Raw genomic sequence first — 20,159 nt, 5'->3', positions numbered from 1 at the left:
AATAATACCCTTTTGTGTTGTTCATTTTTAAAAATACTCATTCTCTTGAACAAAATAACCAAATTACTCTCATCTAATGAGAACATGTAATTAGAAACTGAAATTATCCGGCAAAACAAAATTTACGCCAAAACCTTTTCCCCGCCAAAATATTTCTCGCCCCACCCAAAAACAAATTTCCCCGCCAAATTTGTTCCCAGCAAAAAAAATGTATTTAAAAATTCTTGTAATTTTTTTAAGAATCATTTAAAAACACTTAAAACAACCTTGTTTTCAAATCTTTGTTAAGTTAATAAAAATCCCTTGTAAATTAATTTAAACCTCTAAATTATTTATAAAGTCTTTAAATACATATGTAAATACTTTAAACCCCGTTTAAAAACCTTTGTAAATCATTTTAAAACCTTTTACAATTGTTTTAAAAGATTTACAAGAGTTTTTAAAGGATTTACAAAGATTTTAAAACCTTTGTAAATTCTTTTAAAATCTTTTTAAAACTCTTATAAAGTCTTTAAATCATTTTTTAACTTTTAAAAAACATTTGTAACTCTATTTGAATCTTCTTAAAACTCTTATGAACACTTACAAAAGGTTTTAGAAAAATTTAGAAGAATCTTTAAAGGGTTTCAAAACCCTTGTAAATCTTTTAAAAACCCTTGTGAATTATTTAAAAAATCTTTTAAAAATTCTTGTAAATCCTTTAAAACCCTTATAAACCATCTAGAAATCTTTTAAAAACTCTTGTACCTTACTTTATGTAAATTAGTTAAATTGCATAAATGACTATTTCATCTATTTATCTTAATTAGAAAAATTAATCTACTCTTTTAAATTTTATTTCTAATGACGATATTCTTATGTAATATTTTACAAAAAGTAAAGTTATTTTTTAATGTACTTCCCAAATAATAGTATAGGATGGCAATATTTCATTCCAAATATCAAAATTTGGTTATTTTAGATATTAATAATCATTTCTATGTGTTTGGAACTCAATGATTATCTTTTGCATACTTGCAATTAACCAAGTTTCATACATATTTAAATCTCTTAATTCAAAACGGTTGGGTGTGAATATGCATACAAATTGCTGAAACCATGATAGATGTACACAGTTGTGTAATAATATTACACTGGCTAATACTGATAATATATTACCTTCTAGTCGCTTGCTACCATTAAGCCAACGTCGTAACATGTAAACCATCATACTCCGTGATATATATAGTATTAGTCTGTTACACTTAGATTGCAATAGTATATGCGAGGTTTATTCCAAAAAAAACAATAATATTTTAAATATTTATGACAGCCGATCAGAAGCGGATCAATAAAATATTTTTACCGAATATAAAATACAAATGTGATTAGAAATATATGAGACAATTAACATTCGTTCAAACATTTTATCAAGTATTTTTGATGCCAAAAAAAACTGAAATTTCGAAGAGAAGAGATCAATCTAATTTTAGCAAGAATATGTGAATTGAACCAAGTCTCTTTAGCTCAATTGGTAAATATCATACTCTAAACATAGAGGTCGCCGGTTGAAATGACGCTTGAAAAAAAACTAAGGGGGGGGGGGGGGGTTATTAGATCAATGATTTCAATGGATTTGGAAATCCAAGTAAACTCATGTGTTATTCAATCATTGATTTTAAAATTTTTTATAAAAATCATGTGTTATTGGTTCTATGATTTACAAATACTTTTTAAAATCACCCCTTATTGAAGATTTAAGTATGGATTTCACTTCATATTAGATTTGAATATAATTGAATATATGTTTTACTTATAAATAGAGTGATTGAAATACTTGTGTTCCACCTAGTTATTTGGGTGGATTTGGAAGAAAACAATATTTTTCATATTTTAATCTCATCCGGTTAAAAAACGTATAGTCGCTTGTTTTATAACACTTTCTCGTGCCGTTGCTTATTGTATAGCAATGTTTTGAACAACAAAAAAAATAATACCTTGAAGCATTTTGCTTCATGTGGTGGCTTTGCGTGGATCCTACAGAGAATACAACAAGAATTGATGTCTTCTCTCTCCTAATCGTCACCATAGTAGCTTTCTTCTTCCTCTACAACACCACCGACATTGCTTCTCTCTACAAATCAAGAGTTTGGTGAAGATTCGTGGATGGCAGGTTCTAGAAATTGGAAACTCGGTGACACCCAAGGATTGGAGTCTTAATGGTTCGATTTTTTTGTCTCTCGATGCTCAAGCTGAATTGGGTTATCGAGTTTAATCATGAAAAAAACTGCTAATACAAAGATCATGAAACAACATCATATAATTAAAACCAACAATACTAGAAAATAAAGAGAAGCTTTCGAAAACCAAACGAGACTAGAAGAAAAATTCTAGAAAACCAACAATACTTGTAAACAAAAGATAATTATTCTAGCACTCCATCACGTTACGCACAATCCAAGCATAACGATCATCAATGGACATACTAACAAAGACTTCTTCCATTCCTAATTAGTGAATTAGTTTAACGGCATTGTAACGAACTGTGTTTTCCAAATTAGGAACTTCTTTGATAGCTTCCCATACGTTATTTTTCTTCTTCTCAGCCTCTCTTTGTTCAGATTCTCTTTACTGTATTGTTTCTCTTTCTTGTATTAGATTGAAGATTTTATGAGTTACTGTTGTCAATGAATTTATCTCGGTATGGACTTCTTCTGAATCTTCACTATGAGTTTTTGGTTCACCTACATCGTTAGTATTGCTTCTACGCTTCATTCTCACAGGAAGTTTTTCTGAAGGGCCCCTTTAATTGATGTCCACAAAATGCGAAGGTGTTTCATGATCTTCCTCGACATCCATAGAAAATCTTCAATAGAACTTGTTTGCTTTTTTCCTGCAATTTCACATGTTCGAGCATCCGTACCATCACCTAATCCAATAGCATTCCCACCGGTTGCTATGTTGTCCTCAAATACCATCTTGAGATCATCAAATTCTTCAAAGGTTTCATCTTTGAATTTTTTGTAACTTGGATGCGCCTAAAATCCAAAAACATATATATTTTAGCATAATTACAAATTGCACAATTTACTTTTTTATTATCTTATTGATGCAACGTTCCACGTACTATTTAAAATTGTATTAAAAAGCCAAAAGAAAAAGCTAACGTACGTATGTGAAGCTTACATTTATATAATTATTCCACACCTCATATGATGCTGTAAACCGTTTTGTGTTTGGATCCCATCCAAACCCGGAGCTGCAACTAAGAAGTTCACACCACTTACGTATTTTCCCTTCAAGGTCTTCATTCTGTTTAGGTAGTGTTTATGAGTTTTGTCACTCCCATGTTTTTGATTAACAATAGGCAGTATTTTTCTTTCCACTGTAAACTTGCTGAACACACCACTTGAATTTCGCCAACCCGAAGCAAGACCGTTTAAAAGTAAATCAATCAAAGTTCTGGTTTCTTGTGGACTCCATGGAAGGTATGATTTTTTTTCTTGATCTTGTTGTGATTTGCTCATTTTTTTTTATTTGTGCTACATAAAAACTAGTATGAAAAGTTAGTTAATATAAGCTTTTCGTTTACCTAAAGGTTCTTATGATAAATGGTGATTTGACAAATCTTCGATTAAAAAATTTAGAAATCTTACAATTTATTGACTCACAAAATATAAATATGTATATACACTTTCTTTACGAACATTCATGTGTTCTTTTATCTCACAGTTTTCATTTTGAAAATATAAAATGTACATAAAAGAAAAAGTAATATGTGTGTTCGTAAAACGTAAAATTTACATGAAATAAAAATGTAAAATATACATATAATAAAAGTACAAAACTATAAGAACACAAGAGACAGGGAAAGAGATGGCGCATCGTTGATAAATTTGTAAGTGTATTTTCTTAACTTTATATGTTAATGATAAAGTTAAAAATATGATGAGTTCAACACACGTGTAACCTTATATTTGTTAAAGCTAATATTTGAGACTAGTTATTTTTCAACTTTCTCGTTGTGAGCTTTCAACACACGTCTCCACCTTTTTGTTGTTTGTTTTTTTAATTATCATGTCATTTGCTTGTAAGAAAAGTTTTACGAATTATATTTTTTGTGCCACAGGTGTATATCGTCAAACATGGATCGAGCCCATCATGGAGATCAAGAAATTCTTGAAGAAAGAGAAAGAAATGCATTACATGATGACGAGTTCGATGCTGACACTATTTTGTTGGTGCTCTTGATTTCCTTTCGGATGTTGTATTTGAGGAAATGCCTACGACATGGACCTCAATATTCTATTCGTCGTGCGATCACAAGAGACGGAGAAATCTATATAGAAAATGTGCAAAAGCAAAACCCTATGCGTTTTCGACAGTTGTATCGAATGTATCCACAATTTTTTTTGAAGTTATATGAACAACTCCGGGAGCAGACAAGTTTATGCAATATGAAATAGATTAGTGTTGAAGAAATGGTTGCAACTTTTCTTCTAGTAGTCGGCCAAAATTCAAGGTATTGTTATACAAAAGACACTTTTAATAGGTCAACGTTTGCAACAAGCGTGAACTTTCACAAAGTCTTACGGGCTCTTAACCAAATTGCTCCAAGTTTAATGGCTAAGCCTGAGATTGCAGTGCCTAGAAAAATTAGAAAAAGTACGAGATTTTATCCGTATTTTAAGGTTTATCTTTCATAAAGTTATGTCTTTGCTTTTTCATTATCTTTCATGGAATATAACTTTATTGTATTTAGGATTGTGTTGGAGCTATTGATGGTACACATATCCTTGCAGTGGTATCACAAAAAAAAAAGCGTCTTCTTTTCGTAACAGAAAAGGTGATATATCGCAAAATGTGTTGGCTGCTTGTAATTTTGATCTCGAATTCATATATGTGCTTAGTTGATGGGAAGGTTCAGCTCATAACTCAGAAGTATTAAATGATGCGTTGACAAGGAACAGTAATCGACTACTAGTTCCAGAAGGTAAGTACATGTCTTTATATTGTAAAATGTTTTTTTCAACAAGATAAATGCTATATATTATTGTATCTTTTATAAGAAATTATTACTGTATTTCAGGAAAGTTTTATGTGGTAGGTTGTGGATTTCCAAATCGTCGAAACTTTTTAGCTCCATATCGTGGTGTCAGATATCATCTACAAGAATATTCTGGTCAAAATTCACAACCAACGAATGCAAAAGAGTTGTTTAACCATCGTCATGCATCCTTAAGAAACATGGTTGAAATAATATTTCGTATTTTTAAATCTCGATTTCTAATCTTCAAATCTGCACCTCCTTTTCCTTATAAGACGCAGACAGAGATTGTACTTGCATGTGTTGGTTTACATAATTTTCTTCAAAAGTTTTGTCGAACGGATAATTTTCTGAAGAAGACGAAAGTGTAGAAGAAGTTGTCGAAGAAATTAATGACAATAATGATGAAGTTCTTACAACCCAAGATCAATAGAGAGAATATGCCAATCAGTGGAGAGAAACAATAGCATCAAATATGTGCAATGATTAATTGAGAATTCATAGATCAGAACGTGAGAGATTATTTCTAAATATTGTAATGTTTTTAATTTTATAATCCTTTTGTATGAATTTCAATTCTACTTTATTTGACTTTTAAATCCACATTGTTTGACTTTTAAAATTCCATATTATTTGACTTTCAAATTCCATATTATTTGACTTTCAAATCCACGTTGTTTGATTTTTAAAACAATAGATTCTGTGTGGATTTCCAAATGTTACATGTTGTGATTTTGGGCCTGAGAGATCACGGGCTTCAGCCCAGAATAATTGGTATTCAATATATATATATATATTATGGAATTGAAAAACCTGAGAATGGAGAATTTTTAATAAGAGTTAAGCATTGAAATTGAATCATCATATCTCCTAGTTAAAATATCATAACCAATAAAAAAACTATTCACCCATATCAAAAGAAACTAGACAAATAATATTTTAAATAAACATATGTGTTTCTTGGCTACTCCCATTAGCCTATTGGCCTTTCGACATAAATTATTAACCCAATGATCTATCTATCAGTTAGCTACTCATATCATAAAAGAAAATGAACAACCGGGCGGGTTTGAAGTTGAATATGAAGACAAACTATTAAAAATAAAACTGCTGGAAAATAATGATCATAACGACTAAAAATAATATATGACCTTCGATTATATTACGAAGCCATCGTGCGCAAAAATGTCTAAAAAATCCCCTTTTGGCAAATTGTAACCTCATATATCTCTGTTATAAATAGAAATTAATATTAATTTAATTTTAATTCGAAATGTGAGAGTTTTACCAATATAACCCAACTGAAATCCAAGTTTAATTAAAAAAATTTGGATTCATTCGAACCGACACTCGATCCATTCATCTCTCCCAAACAGTACTAGTAACACTAGTATTACTTAGATGTATGTAGTATGCCTAACTACACTAATATTATCTTAAGTAATACTAGTACCGTTTGGGAGAGATGGCAAAATCGTCATGAGATATTTCATTAATTGAGAAAGAGATATGTAGAAAAAAAAAGAGAATATGAAGCGTTTTTTGTTTTTTTTCTGTTTTTGATTTTTTTTTCAGAAACTAATTAATTAAAATGAATAATAAAAAAAAAAAAGAGAAGGTAAAATCATCATGACATATTTCATTAATTGAGAAGGAAATATGTAAACAAAAAAAAGATTTAAAAAGTAGGGTGAGTCAAAAATCTATATATGCACTAGCAAATAATTAAGAATCTATATATGAAGACCATTTATTTAGGTAATTTTTTTCAATTAAAATCTATATGACAAATATATCCCTACAAGGAGATATGATAAAAATCATGATAGTTAGCAGATAATGCATTATCGAGATAATATCGTTAGCGAAATGTGGATGGGATTTTATGCATGGATGAAATGACATGGAGTACAAACCAACTTAATATGTTAATAATATATTTGACGATATAAACAAATTCTCAGTTATTGAACCAATGTTTAGATTTTGAAGACTGATATATATGCGATGACGATAATATTATTATTAAAGGGTAACAAAATATTTAGCATGAAGAGCAAAAAAGGTAAATAATTAGCAAATAAGGTAATATCAAGATAATATTGTTAGCGAAATATGGATGGGATTTTGATGTATAGATGAAAAGACTTAGGGTACAAACCTACTTAACATGTTAATAATAGAGTTGACGATATAAATAAATTATCAGCTACTGAACCAACGATTTGATTTCAAATATTGTATTATTTATGAGAAGATGATAACATTATTATTAAAAGATAACAAAATATTTACCGTCAAAAACAAATATGATATAAGAATATAAGGGTATTTTCATACTGGAGAGAGAAGGCTCAACAATAGCTTTTCCTTAAATTTAATTTTGTAATCTTCTATATATATAGAGTGATAATACCCTAAAAAGTTTAATGCTTACAGAAGAGAGTTATGAAACATTTTCTCCCATCCTACATACAACTTCAGATTACAAAAGTCGTCTTGTTCAGAATTTGTAAATAAATAATAATATACCAAATCATATATATGAAAGTTGGTCAACACTCTCCATATGAGTGACATATCATCACAGAAGAAAATGACATATGTCATTCTACATTAATTAAATTAAAAAACTAGCAAAACTAATTGAAAAAAAATCAAAAGTCTTTTGTTGTGTTAAATTTTCCAGTAATCTCACTCTTTAATGAATTTTCTAAATACATTCAATAAATAAAAAATCATAATAATATACCAAACACTATTTTCATTCTATTCTACTTTTTTTTTTTATCAGTAGTCATTAATCCATAATGGCTAAAATTTAACTTGTGTTGTAGTTTAGATGTTTGTTACCTAACATCATATTAACTTAGTAATTTTAGTTGAATATCTTTTTATTATTACGTTTTGTGAATTTGATTTATCATATGATTTTCTTTCTGTACATTTTTGTGCGTTCTGATAACTTTGTAACATTGATATACAATTTCTTCACGTAATAGTCATCCAAGACATTAGACATACCAAAACAACAACAACATGAGACTCTATATGACTATATGATAGGGATGAGAATTAAAGTGTTGACTTAAGTTACTAGCATATCATTATGTGATTGTGTACTAGATGACGAGAGAATATATGAAATAAAGAATTGTTTGTTATAATTAAGTTAGGCAAGTTTCAAAACACATAAGTAATATAACTACATATATTGTATCAGTATATCATATATTGTTATAGTATGTGATCATGATAGTGAAATATAAGAATAATAAATATATAAATATTCATATTGTAGTAGAATTGATATTTCGAGTTATAGATGAATATAATCATAAAAAATAATAATTATATTAAATAGATGAATTTATCAAAATGAACATCAAAATCAACAAAAAAACTATAACCATATTTTTACGATAATTTTAAAAACAAAAACCCATGCGTAGCGGGTGTTCATCTTGTTGAAATAATAATACTCGTGATGTCCGGCATTAACAACAATTAATTGACTATGGTGACTTTTATAGGCAAGACAGTTGATATATTCAATATAGAGGATTGCAAAACTAATTATTTTAAATAAGGTAATTAAAGCTCCTCTTGCTTCTCAAAGATCGTGTAGCTCAAATCCGTAAAAGTTTTTGATTTTGGATCTTCTAACCGGAAAACACTACTCTATCTTTTGTGATATTTCTCCGGTTCGTGTTCTTATACTAAACCATACAAATGAAATCTAGTTATATTTTACTCCAAAACACTAACCAAGTTTTTTTTTGTTTCCCAAAGCTTTGATGGTGTAGTTAAAGTCGATATGAGTCTTAGGCTTTGTATCTTCTAACAACGAAACACTACTTTAGATTCTAGGATTCGATTGCGGTTCTAATACTTATACTCAATCATATACACGACATCTAATCATATTTGACTCCAAAATACTAACAAGGTTTTTCTTCCTTCTCAATGCTTTGATGGTGTAGCCAAAGTTTGTATGAGTTTTTGGTTTTGGATCTTCTAACTAGGAAACACTAATATAGCTTCGGGAAAAATGTCAGAAAAAGCACCAACTTTCAAATTTGGGATGAATAAACCCTCAACTTTCAATGCGTCATTTTAATCACGAAGTTTCTGTTGACTTATACAGAAAACACCAAAGTTTTGTTTACCGGGACGAATTAAGCACATCGTTAAGTCTCCGTTTAATTGACGCAAATGGGGTTAATTTCGCTGTTAACAGGCATCGTTAGATAAAACGACAGCGTCTTCGTTCCTGTAACAATATAAACGTAAACGACGAGTTCTTCAAATCCCTAAATTCCCAAATCAAACTTTCAATCCCCAAATTTCTCAAGTTTCTCAACAAATTTCTCAAGTATCTCTCTTTGTAACGATGAGTTCTAGCTCTCTCACATCTGGTGTCGTTAGAGAGCGTGGTGTGCCGTCAAAGTGTGTGTGTGGATTAGGAGTCACGATCTTTACATCCAAGATGCAAGAAACCCAGGACGACCATTCTTCCGCTGCGTTAGCAAACGAGATCCGAGCGTGTGGACTAGCAAAAAAGAGGTGAGTATGTTATACCAATTTCTTAGCCAAGCATTTGTTCTACAAGCTAACAAAGTGTCAATGGGTAGAGGATGCATTAGGGTCACTTGTTCAAATGGGTAGAGGATGCTGTGTTTGAAGAAATGAAGATGCTCTACCAAGAATTGACATCATTGCAAATGAGGTTAGCAAGGGAAAATCAGAGACAAATGTGGTAAAAGAACAGATACAAGAATTGAAGGAAGAAGCACTTCTCAGGAAAAAGGAACTCCACAAGTGTATTTGGTGCTTGAAAGTTTGTTTTGTGTGGCTTTTTGTTATCACAATTGTAGTTGTTTATGGAATGTTTGGTCAAGGGAACCAAAAGAAACTCGCTATTGGTTATTAAGTGTATGAATTGTATGCATCTTTTGAACTATGATATGAAGCAAGAATGTATCGATTGTATCATCTTTTGAAATCAAATGAATGGAAGTGCAACATTTAATCATGTTTTAAGACATTCCAAAAGAAAAGAAGCATGTCTTAATAACCAAATCAATCCATACATGAACTCAATATCCGACCAAATTCCAAACAAAACAAACAAATATGTTTTTAGTTGAAACACTCAAACCATCTCAAAGACAAAAGACAAAAGACAAAAGACAGAATCAAGACAAGTTTTTAGTTCGAACACTGAAACCATGATAAGCATCTTCCCTGTGAATCTCCCCTTCCTCTCTGTGAATCTCCAGTCTTCGCCTTCGAACATTGATCTTCAGTCACTATAAGGTTATACTCTCTCTGGATCTCAGCAACCATCTCTTGCTTTGTAATTTTTGGATTCTTCCTCAACCTGTCTCTATATAACCAAGCAATTGTGCCTTGCTTCAACATCTTGGAGTAAGCGGACCTCACACAAACATGTTCATTATCATATATCTTCACTTGCATCTTATGTTTCTTCCTATCATACGAGCAGTAGCATCTCCATGGACATTTGACATCAGTAGAAGAGCACTTTGCACCAATTCTCAAGCATTGTGACCTGTATAGTTTGATGTCATATCTGGTTTTGAGAGAGTACCTTAGCACAGCTATCTTGAATTCTTCAGGGCCATTGAAAGTTTTCCCCAGCCGCAGCGGCTCTTCAGGCAAATCAGATTCGGCTTCTCTCGCAGCATTGTCTTCAGGACTTCCTTCATCATCACTATGTGATACAGGATCTGGAATCTTCTCATCATCCCATATTTCATCTCCACTATCTGCATCACTATCACTTCTATTGTCATCTTCTCTCGCAGCCTCTCCAAATTCGGCTGCAAAGTCGTCACATTGTTCTTCCTCTAAGCCTACATCACCATAGTCTTCATCTACTCCTCCATCGCCTACACCTCTATTTCCATTTTCTTCCTCATTACCTTCCTCTAACCCTACAGCTGGATCACATTGTTCTGCCTCTAAACCTACACCTCCATTTCCATTTTCTTCCTCATTACATTCTTCTAACCCTACAGGTGGATCACAATACCGTTCTGGAAAAGCTTCAATCGACCCTTGTTCCTCATTATTTTCCTCTAAACCAGTCGCTGCACACTCAACCTCTTCACAGTCTTCATCTTCTACAACCGCACAATCATCATCGCTAAAAACCACCTGCTATTCTTCCATATCTTCAGAAGCTCTCCCCTTTCTCTTTTTATAAGCTCGCTTCTTTATGGGTTCTGTTGCATCCGCTATTACTGGTGGCCTCTCCACCGCATCAGTCGCCGTCAGTGGCCTCTCTACATTCTCTGATGGTGGTTCCTCAACAATCTCCGGGATTTTAACCCTTTCCTCTGTTATTTCCATTGAATTAGTCGTCGATGGTGAGCTCTCAACAATCTCTAGGATTTGAACTGTCGATGGTTCGGGATCGTTTCTTCCAGCAAATGCGTTTCCCGCAGCCAGTCTCGCCGACTGACGAGTCCTCTGTCGTCCTCCACGCGTCCTAGCCATCAGATTCAATCAATTGTAGAGTTTGGGGTTGAGAGAGAATTAGGGTTTTCGATTTGGGAATGTGAAATCGATTTGGGATTTTTAGTTTCTTTCTATTACAAAACGACAACGTTTAATGGTTACGAAGACGCTGTCGTTTTATCTAACGATGCCTGTTAACAGCGAAATTAACCCCGTCTGCGTCAGTTAAACGGAGACTTAACGATGTGCTTAATTCGTCCCGGTCAACAAAACTTTGGTGTTTTCTGTAAAAGTCAACAGAAACTTTGTGATTAAAATGACGCATTGAAAGTTGAGGGTTTTTTCATCCCAAATTTGAAAGTTGGTGCTTTTTCTGACATTTTTCCCAATATAGCTTCCGGGATCTGGTTACGGTTCTAGTTCTTATACTCAATCATACACATGACATCTCGTTATATTTGACTCCAAAACCGCTAACAAAGCTTTTTCTTGCTTTTAAAAGACTTGATGGTTTAGCCGAAGTCTATATGAGTTTTCGGTTGGGATGGTTAATGATGCATTTCATGGTTCTGTACCATATAACGAGTATCATGAACATGAAAGTGGAAATGATCATGTTCATGAAGAACCTACCCAAGAAGCGAAACGGTTTTATGATATGTTAGCTGTTGCAAACACGCCTCTTTACGATGGTTGTTGAGAAGGTCATTCGCAATTATCGTTGGCAGCTCGGTTTATGAACCATAAAGTCGACCACAATTTATCAGAAAATTGTGTGGACGGATGGGCGGAAACGTTTACGGAGTATTTACCTGAGGGTAATAAGACGACCGGTTCCTACTACGAGACAGAGACTTTGATGCGAAAGCTAGGATTGTCGTACCATACATTTGATGTATGTATAGACAATTGTATGCTCTTTTGGAAAGATGATGAGAAGTTGGAGCATTGCAAGTTCTGCGGAAAACCAAGGTATAAGGAAAGTGATGGAAGAACAAGAATACCATTTAGTAAGATGTGGTATTTACCAATTGGGGATAGATTGAAGAGAATGTATCAATTTGAGAAGACTGCAGCTTCGATGAGATGGCATGCTGAGCATGAATTAGAGGAGGGATTAATGTGTCATCCATCAGATGCGGCTGAGTGGAAGAATTTCCAGCAATTGCAGCCCGCATTTGCATCAGAACCGCGAAATGTGTATCTTGGGTTATGTACTGACAGTTTCAATCCTTTTGGTATGTCCAAAAATAATTCGTTGTGGCCAGTAATTTTGACTTCATACAACTTGCCTCCTGATATGTGCATGAATAGTGAGTATTTGTTTCTAACGATTTTGAATTCGGGACCAAATCATCCACGAGCTAGTCTAGATGTTTTCCTCCAACCACTTATCGAGGAGTTACAAGATTTATGGATGAATGGAGTTGAGGCATATGATGTGTCCTTAGAGCAAAACTTCAACCTTAAAGCAGTTCTTATGTGGACTATTAGCGATTTTCCAGCATATGGCATGTTGTCAGGATGGACTACACATGGAAGAATATCGTGTCCAATTGGTATGGAGGATACAAAAGCATTTTGGTTACCAGATGGTAGGAAGTCATGTTGGTTTGATTGTCATAGAAGATTTCTTCCTGTAAACCATTCGTTACGGAAGGATAAAAACACTTTTTGAAGGGTAAAATAACAAAAGACATTCCGCCGCAATCTTTGACTGGTGAACAAGTATTATATGAGCGTATTAGGACTGTTAAGCCACCTAAGACATCTGATGTGGGAGGAAATGGACATGAAAAGAAAATGGATGGCTATGGAAATTGGCATAATTGGCACAAAGAAAGTATAAGTTGGGAGTTATCGTACTGGACCGATCTAACGCTACGACACAATCTTGATGTTATGCATATTGAGAAGAATGTTCTTGATAACATCATGTACACTGTGATGAATGTGAAAGATAAATCAAAAGATAACGTGAGGTCAAGAATAGATGTTTCAAGATTTTATGGTCGACCAGAATTGCATGTTGATGATCAAGGGCGAGTTCCATTTCCTATTTGGAGATTACCTCTGAAAGAGAAGAAGAAACTCCTATAATGGGTCAAATCAGAGGTCAAATTTCCAGACGGCTATGTAGCGGATTTAGCTAGTTTTGCAGATATCAATGCCGGTAAGTTTTCGGGAATGAAAAGCCACGACTGTCATGTCTTTATGGAACGATTGCTTCCATTTGTGTTCAGAGAACTCCTACCGCGTAATGTGCATCTTGCAGTATCAGGTAACTATATATGTCATATATACCTATGTTAAAATAAGTTATTTATGTAATATAGGACTAATCATCTCATAAATGTTTCTATTGTAGAAATTGGAGCATTTTTTCGTGACTTAAGTACCCGATCATTGGAGCAAAGTCGCGTCCAACTTCTGAAGGAGAATATTGCCATGATTTTGTGCAATTTGGAAAAACTATTCCCACCTTCATTCTTTGATGTGATGGAGCACCTACCTATACACTTACCAGATGAAGCCGAGCTTGGCGGTCCAATTCGATATAGATGGATGTATCCTTTTGTAAGGTTTTTTAAATGTTTGAAAGGCAAGGCGAAGAACAAAAGATATCCAGCGGCTTCAATTGTTCAATCATATATGAATGATGAGATATCTTACTTTTCTGAACATTACTTTGCTTCACACATATCTACAGCTATTAGAAGAAGGTACTTCATATTTAGACTACAACATTATCTTAAGTCAAATTTTGTTAAATTCAAACAACTAAACATAAATTTTATAAATATATTTAATTTGCAGGTCAAGCCGGTATGATGTTGGTGAAGCTCATGTATACCCTGTCCCAGTACCGCTTATATTTACTCAAGTTGGTCGTCCTAGTGGCAAAAGTATTGAATTTTGGTTAAATAAGAGAGATTACCAATGCACACATGCATATGTTTTGCGTAATTGTGAATATTTTCGCCCGCTTGAAAGGTATACTATTTTAACCAAGTAATAATTAATTTTGAAAATCTCTCTTTTACAATTAATAATGGAAGATCTTTGACATGTTTGATAAAAGAGTATGTTGGATGCGCAAATTCGGAATGAATATCCAGAACTCTCTGATGATGAGGTCGCGTCGAAAAGAGATGAAAATTTTCATATATGGGTTCGCCAATATGTAATCATTTCTCTGACATTCACCAAATTAATAGTGTTTACTTCTTTATTTCTTGATATATCATATGTTTTAATGTAGGTGGAAGGAACGAGAAGTCATCAAAGTTTTCCTCCATGGGTTTATGAAATAGTGGAAGGTCCTGAAAACAAAGTCAAGTCATGGCACATGTATTTTACAAGAGGGTATATGTTTCACACGCGGGATCATGAGCGTATGTGTTCGAGGCCAAAATTATTCTGAAGCATCTCATGAAGAAGATTTTTATGGGACCGTTGAAACTATAATGGAGCTCGAGTATCCAGGATTTGTTAACTTAAAGATCACACTTTTCTACTGTCAATGGTTTGACTCAAAACTTGGAAAAGGAATTCGTATGAGAAATAGAGGGGTTGTAGACGTGCTAGAATCAGGGAGATACCCAAATTACGAACAATTTATATTAGGTAACTTTAATTTCTTTAGTAAGTATTTGTAAGAGAATTCATATTTCATTTAAAATTTTGGCATTTTACAGGGTGTCAAGCTGATCAGGTTTGTTATCTTTCTTACTCGAACATCACACGACCTCGAAAATCGTGGCTTTTAGTTTGCAAAGTCAATCCAAGGAATGTTGTCCAAGGGAAGTTTACCTTAAATGATGTAGCTGTATTGCAACAATCTTTGGATGAAAGAAACCCGAGCATGATTGAAGAAGTTATCATTGAGAGCTTAGTTGACACAAACCGTCATGATGAACCTATTGATTTTGATATTGAAGATGCTGAAGAAGGAGATGAATTTCACTGTAATGAATCCACATCTGAGGATGCAGATGAAGAAGAGGAAGATGATGAAAAATCTGAATAATTATAGTAGATATAATTTTTATGTGTATTTGTAACATATATAAATAAAACTTTTGTTTGAATGTTATTTTCAATGTCTTTTAAAATACCTTTCTTCGCAATTACTAACCAAATTTGTACCAACTCGGTAAAATGTTTGTAAAATGTTTCCAAAATGTTTTTGCGACGACAACAGAGCACAGACGCACCGTTGCAACGTTTGTGTAACTGTTTTGTGACTAAATTGCGACGATTGTGCAACGTTTAAAATTTTGTTAAATTTATTAAGTGTTTCTCGAGTAAATATTGTGCGACCGAATAGGGACTAACGAGCATTTTCATTTGTAAAATGTTTCAAAAATGTCACAAAACAGTCGCTAGGTGCAACATTTTTGCGACAACAACAAAACACAGTCGCACTTTGCAACCAATTAGCTACTTATTACCAACGCTCGAGTTTTGAATTTCGAAATTTTTAAGTTCTGGTATGTTTATATGTTTTCTTATACGTTGACACTTTAATTTGGTCGATATTATATATAAAAACATAACCAAAGACTTCAAATCTGAATATTACAAACCAAACATTCAAAAAAACCTAATCTACATAATAAGGTTCATGTGAATTCATTTTCATGATTGATCTTTTCAAACAAGTTCTCAAATAAGTTTGAAACCAATCATTTGTTTACCTAAAGTTCTTTATGTACTAAAATGGTTGTTTTTCAGTAATGTTTATCTATAGAATGAATCAAACTATGTGGATTTCGAAAGTTTGTCTTGTGACCTATTCTAAAATGTCACAAAACAGTCGCTTTGTGCAACTTTTTTGCGACGACAGCATAACACAGTCGCACGTTGCAACATTTGTGTAACTGTTTTGTGACTAAATTGCGACGATTGTGCAACGTTTTAAAATTTTGTTAAATTTATTAAGTGTTTCTCGAGTAAATATTGTGCGACCGAATAGGGATTAACGAGCATTATTATTTGTAAAATATTTCAAAAATGTCACAAAACATTCGGTAGGTGCAACGTTTTTGGGACGAGAACAGAACACAGTAGCACTTTGCAACCAATTAGCTACTTATTACCAACACTCGAGTTTTGAATTTCGAAATTTTTAAGTTCTGGTATGTTTATATGTGTTCTTATACGTTGACACTTTAATTTGGTCGATATTATATATAAAAACATAACCAAACACTTCAAATCTGAATATTACAAACCAAACATTCAAAAAAACCTAATCTACATGATAAGGTTCATGTGAATTCATTTTCATGATTGATCTTTTCAAACAAGTTCTCAAATAAGTTTGAAACCAATCATTTGTATATCTACAGTTTTTTATGTACTAAAATGGTTGTTTTTTAGTAATGTTTATCTATAGAATGGATCAAACTATGTGGATTTCAAAAGTTTGTCTTGTGACCTATTCCAAAATGTCACGAAACAGTCGCTTTGTGCAACTTTTTTGCGATGACAGCAGAACACAGTCGCACGTTGCAACGTTTTTGTAACTGTTTTGTGACTAAATTGCGACGATTGTGCAACGTTTTAAAATTTTGTTAAATTTATTAAGTGTTTCTCGGGTAAATATTGTGCGACCGAATAGGGATTAACGAGCATTTTTATTTGTAAAATGTTTCAAAAATGTCACAAAACAGTCTCTAGGTGCAACGTTTTTGCGACGACAACAGAACACAGTCGCAATTTGCAACCAATTAGCTACTTATTACCAACGCTCGAGTTTTGAATTTCAAAATTTTTAAGTTCTGGTACGTTTATATGTATTCTTATACGTTGACACTTTAATTTGGTCGATATTATATATAAAAACATAACCAAACACTTCAAATCTGAATATTACAAACCAAACATTCAAGAAAAACTAATCTACATGATAAGGTTCATGTGAATTCATTTTCATGATTGATCTTTTCAAACAAGTTCTCAAATAAGTTTGAAACCAATCATTTGTATACCTACAGTTCTTTATGTACTAAAATAGTTGTTTTTCAGTAATGTTTATCTATAGAATGGATCAAACTATGTGGATTTCAAAAGTTTGTCTTGTGACCTATTCCAAAATGTCACAAAACAGTCTCTTTGTGCAACTTTTTTGCGACGACAGCAGAACATAGTCGCACGTTGCAACGTTTGTGTAACTGTTTTGTGACTAAATTGCGACGATTGAGAAACGTTGTAAAATTTTGTTAAATTTAATAAGTGTTTCTCGAGTAAATATTGTGCGACCGAATAGGGACTAACGAGCATTTTTATTTATAAAATGTTTCAAAAATGTCACAAAACTGTCGCTAGGTGCAACGTTTTTGCGACGACAACAGAACACAGTCGCACTTTGCAACCAATTAGCTACTTATTACCAACGCTCGAGTTTTGAATTTCGAAATTTTTAAGTTCTGGTACGTTTATATGTATTCTTATACGTTGACACTTTAATTTGGTCGATATTATATATAAAAACATAACCAAACACTTCAAATCTGAATATTACAAACAAAACATTCAAAAAAAACTAATCTACATGATAAGGTTCATGTGAATTCATTTTCATGATTGATCTTTTCAAACAAGTTCTCAAATAAGTTTGAAACCAATCATTTGTATACCTAAAGTTCTTTATATACTAAAATGGTTGTTTTTCAGTAATGTTTATCTATAGAATGGATCAAACTATGTGGATTTCAAAAGTTTGTCTTGTGACCTATTCCAAAATGTCACAAAACAGTCTCTTTATGCAACTTTTTTGCGACGACAGAAGAACATAGTCGCACGTTGCAACGTTTGTGTAACTGTTTTGTGACTAAATTGCGTCGATTGTGCAACGTTTTAAAATTTTGTTAAATTTATTAAGTGTTTCTCGAGTAAATATTGTGCGACCGAATAGGGACTAACGAGCATTTTTATTTGTAAAATGTTTCAAAAATGTCACAAAACAGTCGCTAGGTGCAACGTTTTTGCGACGACAACAAAACACAGTCGCACTTTGCAACCAATTAGCTACTTATTACCAACGCTCGAGTTTTCAATTTCGAAATTTTTAAGTTCTGGTACGTTTATATGTTTTCTTATACGTTGACACTTTAATTTGGTCGATATTATATATAAAAACATAACCAAACACTTCAAATCTGAATATTACAAACCAAACATTCAAAAAAACCTAATCTACATGATAAGGTTCATGTGAATTCATTTTCATGATTGATCTTTTCAAACAAGTTCTCAAATAAGTTTGAAACCAATCATTTGTATACCTAAAGTTCTTTATGTACTAAAATGGTTGTTTTTCAGTAATGTTTATCTATAGAATGGATCAAACTATGTGGATTTCAAAAGTTTGTTTTGTGACCTATTCCAAAATGTCACAAAACAGTCGCTTTGTGCAATTTTTTTGCGACGACAGCAGATTACAGTCGCACGTTGCAACGTTTTTGTAACTGTTTTGTGACTAAATTGCGACGATTGTGCAACGTTTTAAAATTTTGTTAAATTTATTAAGTGTTTCTCGAGTAAATATTGTGCGACCGAATAGGGACTAACGAGCATTTTTATTTATAAAATGTTTCAAAAATGTCACAAAACTGTCGCTAGGTGCAACGTTTTTGCGACGACAACAGAACACAGTCGCACTTTGCAACCAATTAGCTACTTATTACCAACGCTCGAGTTTTGAATTTCGAAATTTTTAAGTTCTGGTACGTTTATATGTATTCTTATACGTTGACACTTTAATTTGGTCGATATTATATATTAAAACATAACCAAACACTTCAAATCTGAATATTACAAACAAAACATTCAAAAAAAACTAATCTACATGATAAGGTTCATGTGAATTCATTTTCATGATTGATCTTTTCAAACAAGTTCTCAAATAAGTTTGAAACCAATCATTTGTATACCTAAAGTTCTTTATATACTAAAATGGTTGTTTTTCAGTAATGTTTATCTATAGAATGGATCAAACTATGTGGATTTCAAAAGTTTGTCTAGTGACCTATTCCAAAATGTCACAAAACAGTCTCTTTATGCAACTTTTTTGCGACGACAGAAGAACATAGTCGCACGTTGCAACGTTTGTGTAACTGTTTTGTGACTAAATTGCGTCGATTGTGCAACGTTTTAAAATTTTGTTAAATTTATTAAGTGTTTCTCGAGTAAATATTGTGCGACCGAATAGAGACTAACGAGCATTTTTATTTGTAAAATGTTTCAAAAATGTCACAAAACAGTCGCTAGGTGCAACGTTTTTGCGACGACAACAGAACACAGTCGCACTTTGCAACCAATTAGCTACTTATTACCAACGCTCGAGTTTTGAATTTCGAAATTTTTAAGTTCTGGTACGTTTATATGTTTTCTTATACGTGGACACTTTAATTTGGTCGATATTATATATAAAAACATAACCAAACACTTCAAATCTGAATATTACAAACCAAACATTCCAAAAAACTTAATCTACATGATAAGGTTCATGTGAATTCCTTTTCATGATTGATCTTTTCAAACAAGTTCTCAAATAAGTTTGAAACCAATCATTTGTGTACCTAAAGTTCTTGATGTACTAAAATGGTTGTTTTTCAGTAATGTTTATCTATAGAATGGA

General features: G+C 32.6%; 1 protein-coding gene and 3 pseudogenes across 4 annotated transcripts; 2 read left to right on the top strand and 2 right to left on the bottom strand.

Moving 5' to 3' along the window:
* Positions 1–2,756: 2,756 nt before the first annotated feature.
* On the bottom strand, positions 2,757–3,290 carry AT5G29613 (uncharacterized protein; the record flags this gene model as incomplete). The annotated part of the gene is made up of 2 exons (NM_180565.1): positions 2,757–3,006; positions 3,187–3,290. 2 exons carry the CDS (start codon positions 3,288–3,290, stop codon positions 2,757–2,759), a joined length of 354 nt encoding a protein of 117 aa, NP_850896.1.
* A 6,129-nt stretch (positions 3,291–9,419) lies between these two features.
* AT5G29602 lies at positions 9,420–9,959 on the top strand (annotated as a pseudogene; the record flags this gene model as incomplete). The annotated part of the gene is made up of 2 exons: positions 9,420–9,592; positions 9,713–9,959.
* A 278-nt stretch (positions 9,960–10,237) lies between these two features.
* Positions 10,238–11,551, bottom strand: AT5G29591 (annotated as a pseudogene; the record flags this gene model as incomplete). Its single annotated transcript has 1 exon — positions 10,238–11,551.
* Positions 11,552–12,056: 505 nt separating this feature from the next.
* Positions 12,057–15,542, top strand: AT5G29580 (annotated as a pseudogene; the record flags this gene model as incomplete). The annotated part of the gene is made up of 1 exon: positions 12,057–15,542.
* Between the last annotated feature and the right edge of the window lie 4,617 nt (positions 15,543–20,159).

This window comes from Arabidopsis thaliana, chromosome 5, assembly GCF_000001735.4.
Source record: "Arabidopsis thaliana chromosome 5, partial sequence".
In the NCBI taxonomy this organism is placed as follows: Eukaryota; Viridiplantae; Streptophyta; class Magnoliopsida; order Brassicales; family Brassicaceae; genus Arabidopsis; species Arabidopsis thaliana.
This window is presented reverse-complemented; position numbering and strand designations above follow the sequence as displayed.